Source organism: Rana temporaria, chromosome 10, assembly GCF_905171775.1.
Source record: "Rana temporaria chromosome 10, aRanTem1.1, whole genome shotgun sequence".
NCBI classification, from domain to species: domain Eukaryota; kingdom Metazoa; phylum Chordata; class Amphibia; order Anura; family Ranidae; genus Rana; species Rana temporaria.
Window position 1 is genome coordinate 115,154,134 of NC_053498.1, and position 13,117 is coordinate 115,167,250.

The 13,117-nt window shown below is 38.7% G+C and overlaps 1 protein-coding gene across 1 annotated transcript in view; it reads left to right on the top strand.

Moving 5' to 3' along the window:
- The window catches only part of TTC12 (tetratricopeptide repeat domain 12), a 226,308-nt gene that overhangs the window by 42,221 nt on the left and 170,970 nt on the right, over positions 1–13,117 (top strand). The window contains exon 6 of the mRNA XM_040326012.1: positions 1,263–1,384. Within this exon, the coding sequence (XP_040181946.1) occupies positions 1,263–1,384 (122 nt within the window). The remainder of the gene's footprint in view (positions 1–1,262; positions 1,385–13,117) is intronic.

Genomic DNA, 13,117 nt, shown 5'->3' on the forward strand with positions numbered 1-13,117 from the left:
GTTTCGGAATTTTGTTTTCATCCAAAAAATAAATGTATTTAGTTACTCCCGAAATTCTTTATTATCTATTTTGTTTCATTAAAAAAGGCATTCGTCTGAAAATCCGAATTGATTAAGGTCGAATCTGTCATTGAAGGCTTATGGTGTCTGTCGAATGTTCTAAGAAGATTCGATGGAGCAGCTAAACTGCCCGACACCACAATTTCCGGTCGAATGTTCCGCCTACAAGCTATAGAAGAATTCTAATGTTGTATGACACTAGTAATAATTATATTTATAAATTATTATTACTAGTCAACCAACATTTGAATTCTTCTATAACCTATGGGCCAAGCATTTGACCGGAAATGTACAGTTGCAGCATCGTACAGTTTAGCTGCTTGTCGAATCTTCTTAGAACTTTCGACAGACACCAAAAGCCTTCAATGACAGATTCAACGTTTGTATGTTTCTCTCTGCTTCGTTGTATCTTCGTCGTTCATGTCAAATGGTCTACCGGCCCCAACGCTGTCTCTATAATGTCAAATCTTTCCTCTCTATGTTGAATAATCTTGGACTAATAGAGTTAAGGTTAGGCACATTTGACCACAGGTTCGATAGACACAGATTGCTATTGTCAGTGTTATGTCGAATCTCCTATCTATATCGAACTATTGTAGCAACAAAAACAAAAATAAAGCATTTTTTTATGTCGGATCTTTGGGATTTCGGATTTTGCGCGTTCATTTTTGTTTGTTAAAACAATAACAAAAATACCTGAAATTCGTACAAAAATGCATTCGGACGAAAACGAATACACATTTGTACTAAAAGGATCCAAAAGCCCTCCACTGAACTAGTGCAAAGTACAATATATATTTATAGTAAGCCTGGTAGAACAAGGTCACGTAATGTTCACCAGTTTCTGATGTGTCAATTGCCTGTTCTTACTTCAGCTTCTGAGTGTGCACAGCAGAACTCAAACAATTTGTCCAACTAAAAGACTGTTATTTGACACTTTAACATTTACTTGGAAAATGTGAAACGGTGTGCAACCCAGGCAGTTGACATTGACAGCATCTGTTGTAAAGCTAAATAAAGAGGAATTGATAATTCTATACAGTGGTTCTTGTACAATCTTTAAAGTAACTGCTGGTCTTTATATTTGAAGGTTTTGCCTTTTGCAGCCATTAGTGTTTCCATGTCTTGCCATGAGATAAAATGTGTAACTTCTATGGAAAACGTTTACCCTTCTCATATACATATTCATATACCTTTCACAGCTCTAAAAGAAATGGGAAATGAAGCATATGCAAAAGGTGATTATGAAACTGCAATTCAGCGGTACAGTGAAGGTCTAGAGAAGCTGAGAGACATGACGGTCTTATATACTAACAGAGCCCAGGTATGTAGACTTATTGAAAATATTAAAATATCTTAATTAGTATCTAGTATCTAACATATTACATTTATCAATATAGTTACATAGTTCGTCTGGGTGAAAAAGGACACAAGTCCATCTAGTTCAACAAATAAAAGGAAAACAAATACAATCCTATATACACAATCCTTTACCCACAGTTGATCCAGAGGAAGGCAAAACAAAAAACAGCAATGCATGATCTAATTTGCTCCAGTAGGGGAAAAAAATCCTTCCTAAACCCCTAAGATGCAATCAGACATTCCCTTGATCAACTTTACCTATAAATGTTAGTACCCAGTATATTATTTGTGTTTAGGAAAGAATCCAGGCCTTTTTTTAAAGCAATCTACTGAGCTGGCCAGAGTCAGCTCTTAAGGGAGTCTATTCCACATTTTCACAGCTCTTACGGTGAAGAAACCTTTCTGTATTTGGAGATTTTTTTTTTTTTTTTACGCCAGACATAAAGAGTGCCCCTTGTCCTCTGTGATAACCTTAAAGTGAATAATTCAAAACCAAGTTTACTATAGGGACCACTTATGTATTTATATATGTTGATCATATCCCCCTTAATCTCCTCTTCTGAAGACAGAATAAGTTAAGTTTCTCTAATCTTTCATAGTTATTCAGGTTGAAAAAAGACACAAGTCCATCCAGTTCAACCATAAAAAAATAAAATAAAATAATAATAATAATAATTAATATCATACAATCCCATATACCCAATTCTATACCCTCCGTTGATCCAGAGGAAGGTGAAAAACCCCAGCAGAGCATGATTCAATTTGCTACAGCAGGGGAAAAAATTCCTTCCTGATCCCCTGAGAGGCAATTGGATATTCCCCGGATCAACTTTACCTTTAAATGTTAGTACCCAGTTATATTATGTACATTTAGGAAAGAATCCAGGCCTTTCTTAAAGTAATCTACTGAGCTGGCCAGAATCACCTCTGGAGGGAGTCTATTCCCATTTTCATGGCTCTTACTGTGAAGAAACCTTTCCGTATTTGAAGGTGAAATCTCTTTTCCTCTAGACGTAAAGAGTCCCCCCGTGTCCTTTGTGGTGACCGTAAAGTAAATAACTCAACACTAAGTTCACTATATGGACCCCTTATATATTTGTACATGTTGATCATATCCCCCCTTAATATCCTCTTCTCAAGAGAGAATAAATTCAGTTCCTCTAATCCTTCCTCATAGCTGAGCTCCTCTATGCTTCTTATCAGTTTGGTTGCCCTTCTCTGCACTTTCCCTAGTTCCCAGATTATCCTGATTTTGCTCACTTTGGAAACTGCTGCTTGGCATTGCATGCCATTATTAAGCTTATGATCTACCAAAACACCCAGATCCTTCCCCGCCATTGACTAGCCCAGTTGTACTCCCCCTAGTATGCACTGTATGATGCATGCATATTCTTATCTCCAAGTGTATAACTTTACATTTACCAACATTCAATTAATTGTCATTAATTTACTAAAGGCAAACAGGCTATTCACTTAGCAAGGACATTTTCTCTTAGGTAGGGCATACATTATGCAATTTTTTTTTCCTTCAACCATAGGTTGAAAAAAAAGAAAATTACTTGATTCCTCTATCAATACAGTCAGTATTGATGGGGAAATCCCTTCCACTGTGCTATTCTATTCTGACAGTGGGAGGTTTCCCATCCGTCAGAATACAATGCTCACTGCTGGTGGCTATAGTTTCCAGCAGTGATTGAACAAACAAAACCAAAAAAAACTAAACACTGGTTGTACTGAAGTTGAATGATAGATAGAGACAAAGATGTACTATCTTTTGTCGTCCATTCAAGTGAAATTAAAAATACATTTTTATTCTTTTTTATTGTCCATACGTGTGATTGGAATTTTTTTGCAAGGTACATTTTCCCCACCAAGGGAAAACCCCCTTGCAAAGTGAACAGCCTATTGGCCTTTAGTAGATCAAATCTGCTTTTTGAATAGGTATAGTGCAGATAAATCCTTTTTTATGTTCATAGCTGTTGTATTGTTTAGGCCTTCTAGTACCATCTTATAAAAGTGTGGTCCATTCATGTTGTATCATGTGACTGTAAGTAGAGCTGTCTATTTAGTCTTTGTTTCCTGCCATATCTTACCATTCTTTTCACCATGAATTCCAACTGTTACCCACTGGCATTACTTTCTGTGTCATAGCCACCATAAACAAACACAAATCAGTGCCACAACCAATAAATGCACCCCCTTCAAAAAAACAATACTGTCCCTCCTCCCACTTAAAAACCCTGATGAAGGGCAGAAATAAGACTGGTTGGAGAGCGGTGAAAGTCGTAGGACCATAAATTAGGTTGTGTATTACTGTATGTTAGGCCTCATACACACACACGAAAGGTTAGCCAGAGGACAACGGTCTGATGGACCGTTTTCATCGGTCACAACCGATCGTGTGTGGGCCCCATAGGTTATTTAACCTTAGGTTAAAAAAAGCCAACTTGCTTTAAAATTTTACCGATGGACGCCTAACCGATAGGTCAAAACCGATCGTTAGTATGCAAAATCATCTGTTAAAAACCCACGCATGCTCCGAATCAAGTCGACGCATGCTTGGAAGCATTGAACTTGTTTTTTTTCAGCACGTCGTTGTGTTTTACGTCACCGCGTTCTGACACGATCGGTTATTTAACCTATAGTGTGTAGGCGCGACGGACCATCAGTCAGCTTCATCGGTTAACCGATGACAATGGTCCTTCGGACCATTCTCATCGAGTGAACTGATCGTGTGTACGAGGCCTTAGGACCTTTTTTTAGCTAAGGGATGGCTATGAATTAAGGAGGGGTGGAGAAGGATGGAGTTTATTTTTAATGTGGCCAGAGTTAGGCTTTAAAAGGAGCGCATTCCAAATAAAGTGCACTTATCTGTCCTGCATAGTGTTTCCTGCCATAAAATAGCTCATAATTCCCCATCCACAGATAAATACTTAGCTTATTTTCAGAAACACTACTTGCCCTAATGTCGACATACCTTCCAAAATCTTCTTGAGACTTACCGGTAGGCTGAATGTAACATGGTAGAAAGTGCCAAGTGTATTATGTTTAATGATTTCATGTGTATTGTTTATGCATAGAAAAGAGAAACAAGTGCGGGACTTTAAATGAAGCATGTGCGGGAAACTGTTGCAATAAATGGGGGGAATGAATCAAAGATAATACATCTGGAATAGGTTTAAATATTTTATTACTTTCACATAATGCACCGTCCATGACTATATTGCACTATTGAAGAAATAGATAAACATATATGTTTTGTTTATGCCTTGTGTACTGGAGTGTGATGAGTGTCATGTATGCATTTTTAGAACACTGAATGTATTTGATGTACTTAGTGGAGTAAGCCAAGTAGGTATCGTTGCTGGCTAGTTCCTGCCCTGCCTGTATGATCTCACTTTACTTTTGACGATAAACACATGCTCTCCAAAGCTAGTTTGAAGGACCCAACCACATGCTATCACACGTTATATTATACATTGAAGGGCTTCTGAATAACAGCCAACACCTTTTTTGGTTTATTTATTTGTATCTACTATAGGGCACTTATATAGCACTGTCAATTTACACAGCGCTTTATATATATATATATATATATATATATATATATATATATATATGTAATACATTCATATCAGTCCCTGCCCTCAATCTAGAGCTTACAATCTAAGGTCACTAACTCACATTCATACGTATACATACTAGGCTAGTTTAACCTCCCTGGCGGTATGATTCTTTCTGGTTTTAGGTGCTAAAAGCGGTACAATTATTTTGCATGAAAATTTGGCGTTTTACATTGTAGGCCTGCAATTCTTAGGAATAATTCACTTAAATCTGTCCAAACAAGAGTCTAGTAGACATCTCAGGTATGATAAAGTTTGAAAAACAAAATTATAAATTATAATATAATAAATAACTATAAATAATTATAACAAATAATAATGTAATTATAATAAAAAATATTCAATAATGTAATCAAATCAAAAACACTGAAATTTGCTCAGTTGCAGAATTGTTGCTGTCATTACTTTTATTTCTTATGATGAATTTCCCCACAAATATCGCTCAATTCTGCAAGTGATTATAATTTATTATCGCTGTTTTCTAGCTGCTCTAAAATCACTTTTGACATACAGGGACACTTTTAGTTGCTATGGACAATCTACAGTTTGCAGGCAGAAAGAACAGTTTTTATTATATAAAAGTACATGCAGAACACTGGGCAGACCCCTAGGGACAAAAGGGGTTTGTATTGTTTACATACAGTACTGTAATCTATAAGATTACAGTATACTGTATGTATTGTGTTTATTTACATTTTTGAATTTGGCGCCGTTCTCCGCCCCCGTGCATCGTAACGTCGCAGGGAACGGAGATCGGCGGCACACGGGCACTGTGAATCGAGCGAGGAGGACACGCTCGATCACACAGCGGGGAGGCATTGCAGGATCCAGGGACAAGGTAAGTAAACACTGCCTGTGGATGCTGTGAGGCGAGCCCGAGTCTGGCTCGGGGTTACCGATCGCAGCACAGAAATTTAACCCCGAGCCAGACTCAGGAATACCGCCAGGGGGGTTAAACAGGAGCCAAATAACCTACCTGCATATCTTTGGCGTGTGGGAGGAAATCAGAGTACCCATAAGAAACCCACGTAGGCACAGGGAGAACATGCAAACTCCATGTAGGTAGTGCCCTGGTTGGGATTCAAACCATTGACCCTAGTGCTGATTACTAATGCCAACTTTCTGTACATTTTTCCACTTCTCTTTGATCCAGTGATGTATTCTATCTGGCTGAGATATCTTGTTTACACTGGATGTAGAAGGTGAAAGGTTTATCATTTTGCGACTGCACTTATAATAGAAACACACCCTTGCTTTGTCTGCTATTGACTATGTACATTTGGGACCTCATTTTTTATATTTCATATACCCTTCTATTTCTGAGACCCCTGTCATCCAGTACAGAATTTCAGTATACTTTGACTCTGCACACAATGACCTGTGGTGGTACAGAGACATCAGATTCACCAAATGGGAAGTCTGGGACCTGAGAGGTCTACTATTCTTGAAGGAAACCTGTGCTGAGGGAAATATGGAGGCTGCCACTGCAGGCGTCTGCTTCTCAAAATGCTGTTGATTTGGCTTACATGCTGATGCAATGGCTTCAGTACTTCTTGAGCCTCTGACCCAGAAAAAGTATACAAATAAGTGGTTCTTACTTTGCTTTGATTGCACTAACTGCGTGCAAATTCCATATCAGTGACTCGGAAAGTACTGAAGTCAATGGATCATCCATGGCTACCATCCAGTTGGAATTTAAAGAAAATCTTCATTAGCAAGTTATGTTTCTGCTGGATTGAGCCCCACTGGAACATCAGTTACTAATACATACTTGAACCCTTTATCTGCCTCACAGGTGTGTGCATGTGTCTGTGTATGTGTATATACACACTGTGTATATATATATAAGTTATGCAAATCCCATTATTCCCCTTAAAGTCCAGCTTTAAGTATTAACTGAACTATCACTTTGAGCTAAATGAACTCATTGAAGCTGGACTATTGTCTATGAGTGCCTTTGATTTTTGAAATATGTTTTCTAAATGGAGGGTTCAGTTGTATGAAAATGCTTAATGGAAATGGCAGTATATCATTTTGTTTTGATTCTATTCAATTTCTCTACTAAACAACTGTAAAGAAGGAGATATCTACACCCGCTCATCAGGATTTCGACACCATCTGCATATAGGATCTAGGGCTAGTAGAGATTGCAAGTGTAAAATTCTAATAGGTTTTTCTTGTGCCAGTCCTGAAATGTAGTGCCTGTTGAACAGACACACTCCACATAGCATACATGTTATCTTATCTACACAATATCAGGCTTTAAAAACCCATCATCCATAGATTTATTATGCAAGCATTTCTTAGAAACCGATACAAGATGTGCACTGGGCCTTAATGGTTGTGCATCAAGTATAGATGCTTTTTCTTTATATCTGCAGACAGCCATCCCATGTGTTTTAATGTCACTCTTCTCACTGAGGTCCATAGTCAATTTTATATATTTGATAATATCTTGCCGTTAGCATCTACTTCTATTATTTATGTGTTGTCCTTGAAAAAGTATCTCTGCAAGGCTAATTTATCCTTCAGGTTTTATTACAGTAAAGTGTATAAATCAAATCTGGCTTAATCTGCTTTTTTTTAAAAAAAAATGTCAAATATTATGGATGTTTGGACAGTGATGTTTGTTGGTTACTTATTTGGTCTTACATATTATTTTAAACTAACATATTAGTATATCATAACTCAGGGGTCAGCAACCTGTAGATCACGGACAGGTAGCTTGTAGATCTCGGTCTGGCTTTGCTGATCTGCCATTCCAGAGCATCAAACAGAGTGCAATACAGAGGGATTAAAAAAACAAAAAAGGAAAACACTGCACTAGATAATAACTAGAAAATGGTGAGAAAAAACTACAGTGATAGTAAGATATAAAGCTGCCAGCACCAAAAATTTGGATACAAAACTCGGAAAATATAAATAATAAGTACAGCGCTATGTGTAAAAAAACAGTGATTAAAAGGTCATAAAGTAATAAACCTAATAAAAAATATTAATATGAATCTAAAAATTAATAATAAAATGTACCGAAATTGATACTGAACTGACAATCAATTGGTGAACTAAGAAAGCCAATATCATATAAATTATTATAAATCTTAAATACGACTAGCATATAAAACACAATATAAACCATATAAAGTGATTCACAACTGTGAAGAAAAATTTATAAGTGAATATAGATAGTCCCACAATGATATGCTGACAGATGAATCACGAATAAAGGTCATAGGACTCAGAGCAAGTCAGTCCTTAAAGGGTTAATCCATAATGGTGCACAAAGAAAAACTTGTGACAAAAAAATCTTCATCCACCAGAAAGGCACCCAAAAGTGGTATTGTAGTCTCCTTACCCTAACTGTGTGACCACTATTATGGCGGTCTCTCCAAACACGGGGGTTTAAGGTCTCCCTATAGACACACTGTAGATGATTCGAGGTGGTATCTAATGTCTCAGGAAGATGTAAACAAAAAAAAGGGGACCATAGCGTAATATTGTAAACAAATGTTTAATTGCAAAAGTATTCAAAAATGCGCGATTAGATGTCAAATGGGAGCGCGGCATCTCCTCGAGGCTTCTCCTGCTTGTTATGCTGCGTGTCTGTGTATTTCCGTATGGGGAGGCGTGATTACGTCAAATCTGCAAGCCACGGTGGACATCTAATCGCGCATTTTTAAATAACCACTGATACCAACTGCACTTCACCTCTTCTCCCGGCTATCGGTCTCCAGAATGGTGACAGCAGCAGAAAAAATAAATTTTCAGGTCAGTGTGAAGCAATACACAGGGAATTATAGTATAGGGATGCTTTGAGGCCTCGTACACACGACCGAGTTTATCGGCAAAAACCAGCAAGAAACTTGCTGGGAGATAATTTTTTGTCGTGTGTACATTTTCGTCGAGGAAACTGTCGAGAAACTTGACGAGCCAAAAGGAGAGCAAGTTCTCTATATCCTCGACGGGAGTCTCAAATTGGCTCATTGAGTTCCTGGTCGGGCTGGTTTCTGACGACAAACTCGAGCGTGTGTATGCTAAGAAACCCGCGCTTGCTCAGAATAAAGTATGAGACGGGATTAAAAGTAGCATTTGTAATGGAGATAACACATTTTTCAAGCTGTAACAGACTGAAAAGTGCAAATCGTCTCTTAACAAACTTTTACTTAACACGCAAACACATGAGATTAGCAAAACCAGCCCCAAGAGTTTAGCCAGTGGAATCGAACTTCCCCTGCCGTTGTATGTGTTGTATGTCACCACGTTTGAGAACGAGGAGATTTTGTCTTGAGAGTGTGTACGCAACGCAAGCTTGTCGAGTTCCTTGACAAGCCTAACAAGGAACTCGACGAGGAAAACGATGTGTTTCGCCCGTCGAGTTCCTTGGTCGTGTGTACGAGGCCTCACACTGATGTGCTGCAGTTTAATCGCACCATGGGTGTAATGCAGTGTACCTGCAGCTTTCCTGTGGGTTTGCTGTGCTTAGCCATAGACTTCTATTATATCCTGCTGTTTTACCACCCCCTAAATTTACGTGTGAATAAGTACAAGTGCTGCTTCTCTGAAAAGCGATACGAGTGTGTTGTTGATAGGTTGTGAGGAGACAATATGTTGCCTTCTCAACACCCGATTTAAACCCATGATTTGCAACACATTTGTGACACGGTAGTCCTGCATTTAGAGGTTTAAATCAGGTGTGAAGGGGCAGCACTGTCACTGGTGATCTTTGACTTCTCCCATGTTGTTCAGGTAGATTTCCACATCTCTAAGGTTGCCTACCCCGTCTTAAAGGGGTTGTAAAGGTAAAAAATGTTTTCCCTAAATAGCTTCCTTTACCTTAGTGCAGTCCTCCTTCACTTACCTCATCCTTCGATTGTGCTTTTAAATGTCCTTATTTCTTCTGAGAAATACTCACTTCCTGTTCTTCTGTCTGTAACTCCACACAGTAATGCAAGGCTTTCTCCCTGGTGTGGAGAAAGCCTCTTGAGTGGGGAGGGGGCGAGCAGGCAAGTCAGGACACTCTCTACTTTTCAGATAGAGAAAGGAGCTGTGTGTTAGTGGGCGTCCTGACACTCCTACTCTCCCCTCCCCCTCAAAAGGCTTTCTCCACACCAGGGAGAAAGCCTTGCATTACTGTGTGGAGTTACAGAGAGAAGAACAGGAAGTGAGGATTTCTCAGAAGAAATAAGGACATTTAAAAGCAAAATCGAAGGATGAGGTAAGTGAAGGAGGACTGCACTGAGGTAAAGGAAGCTATTTAGTTTTTTTTTTTACCTTTACAACCCCTTTAACTTATATGCGTGGTGGTAATATTCATATCTATAGGGGCCTCAAGGCAAAATAATCAAACATATAATTCATAAATGTAAAAATGAAAAGAGGTTGTGTACTTGTGTTTGTTTTAAAAGCCTAACTCCAGGAAACTTGAGAATTATGGCTTGCCGTGGGGAAAAAATAAATAAAGATTATTTGCCAACTTAGGTCTAGGAGACTTTTTATAGTAGATTTTCTTTCCCAATCTTCTCCTCCACCATGCTGCTAGACTGGTCCCTGCCATGACTTCTTCCCTATTCTCCAGCAGTCCAAGGTCATGACATCATCAGGATGAATGCAGGGTCCAGTAGCTAAGTGGTTAGCACTTCCATATGGCAGCACTAGGGTTATTGGTTCAAATCCCAACCACAACACTACCTGCAAAGAGTTTGCATGTTCTCCTTGTACCTGCATGGGTTACCTCCAGTTACACTGGTTTTCTTATCCATGCGCTATCCATGGCTCATTCATGCTCCATCCATGGCTCATACATCCCCATCCATGGCTCATACCTCCCCATCCATGGCTCATCCATCTCCATTCATGCTCATCCATCCCCACCCCTGGTTCACCCATCCTCATTCATGGCTCATCTATCCTCATCCATTCACATCCATGGCTCATTCATGCTCATCCATCCCCACCAATGGCTCATTTATGCTCATCCATGGCTCATCCATCCCCATCCATGGCTCATTCATGCTCACCCATCCCCATCAATGGCTCATCAGTGCCACATCAGTGATCATCTGTGCCACGTCCAAGCCACATCAGTTCCCATCCGTGTTGCATCCATGTAACATCAGTGATCATCTGTGCCACATCCATTCCACATCAGTGCACATCTGTACCACATCCACAATACATCCGTTCCACATCCATGCCACATCAGTACTCATTTGTGTCACATTCATGCCACTACAGTGCCTATAAATACCACTGCAGTTCCCATCAGGGCCTCACAAAATTGTGTAATAGGTAATCAAATTAGATTTAAAATGTATGTCCCTAGAACACCTGATGGTGCTCCCTGCATGTTGGGCCTCTGTATGTGGCCAGGCTGTGTAAAAGTCTCACACATGTGGTATTGCCATACTCAGGAGGAGTAGCAGAATGTATTTTGGGGTGTCATATTTGCTATGTACAGTTTCAGTTTCGGAGGGTGGCATGTCTTCATGTCTTGGTAGGTTTGCAGTTGTGCCATAGTCTTTCCATTTTCGGATGATCCGTGAGATGTTCAAAGCTTGGGTTATTTTTTTAATAACCTACCCTTGCTTTCATGATGCTGTTTGTTCGCTAAGGTTCTCTAACGAACCTCTGACGACTTAAACAAACAGCTGCATTCATACTGTGACTCAAATACACACAGGTATACTCTATTTACTATTTAGGTGACTTTTCAAGGCAATTGGTCGCACTAGATTTTAGTTAGGGGTATCAGAGTAAAGGGGGTCAAATACAAATGCATGCCACACTTTTCACATATTTATTTATAAAAAAAACATTGAAAACCATTTATCATTTTCCTTCCACTTCACAATTATGTGCCACTTTGTTATGGTCTATCACATAAAATCTCAAGAAAATAAATTTTTGGTGGTAACATGACAAAATGTGGAAAATTTCAAGGGGTCTGAATACATTTTCAAAGCACTGTACATTGGTCCAGCTTGTATGTACCATACCTGGCTGACGCCCCTGGAAGCTGGAGTTCACTGAAGTAGACATAACTAATCCACTGATCTCCACTTGCTTCTGGGGCCATGCTGAACGGATGAACTGATGCAATTTGCATTTGAAGCAAGAGAAAAATACATAAAATGATTTTTTAGGATGAATGATGTTGAACAGCTGTAAACATATTACTGGTCATTTAAAAAAAAAACATTCCATCAGCATGTGTAATTGACACATTCTGTAATACCAAAATGTAAAAAAAAGTACAGAACAGAGAAAATAAAGGACGGGGACTTGAAAAGGAAATAACAGCATTCTGAGTCAGCATTGCAAGCTTTTTTAATCACACATACCTGCCAGCCTGAGAGCTGTTTCAATCAGTACCACAGTCATTTTGCATAATATGTTTGTGATGAAGAAGGAATATGTAGCATCTGGGTGTTCTCTGCAGTCTCCCAATAAAAGGTGCACCGACAAATATAACAATTTTATAAAATCAACCTATATTCAAAACACTCCACTGGAAATGAGTTTAATCATCACAGTTGTCTTTCATACAAACCACTGCAACGCTTTCCCTTAATTAAAAAACAAAAACATCTTTATTTAAAATTGCTAAGTATGTCTTGCTGGTCCTGCTGGATTATGCATGTGAAAGTATATTTCTAAGGAATCTCAATTTCTTTCACTACATGGTCAAATTACCAACACAGCAGGGTATTCTGACATTTAGCCGGCTATTTTCCTGATTGGTAGAGTCTATAAAGGGAACTCTATGCAATGCTTGGCTATGTATTTGTATTGCAGTTACTGTGTACAGTTTTTAATATAGGCATTCTCTTGTTTATTACATGAAAATAACAAAAAATTAGGGGTTCCGAAAAACACTACCCAGTCTGGGCTGCACGAAACCTGCATGAAATCTTGCAGATTGTTTTATGTGGATTTCATGTTTTTAAGTGTTGTGAATGTAAAAAATTGCTCTTTTAAATCAAACTTGCTTGTCTTTTTTAGGATTAAAGTGAAACCTTCAATTCTTAGAAATGTAAACACATTAATAATGTCCTCACCATGTGCTGACGGCT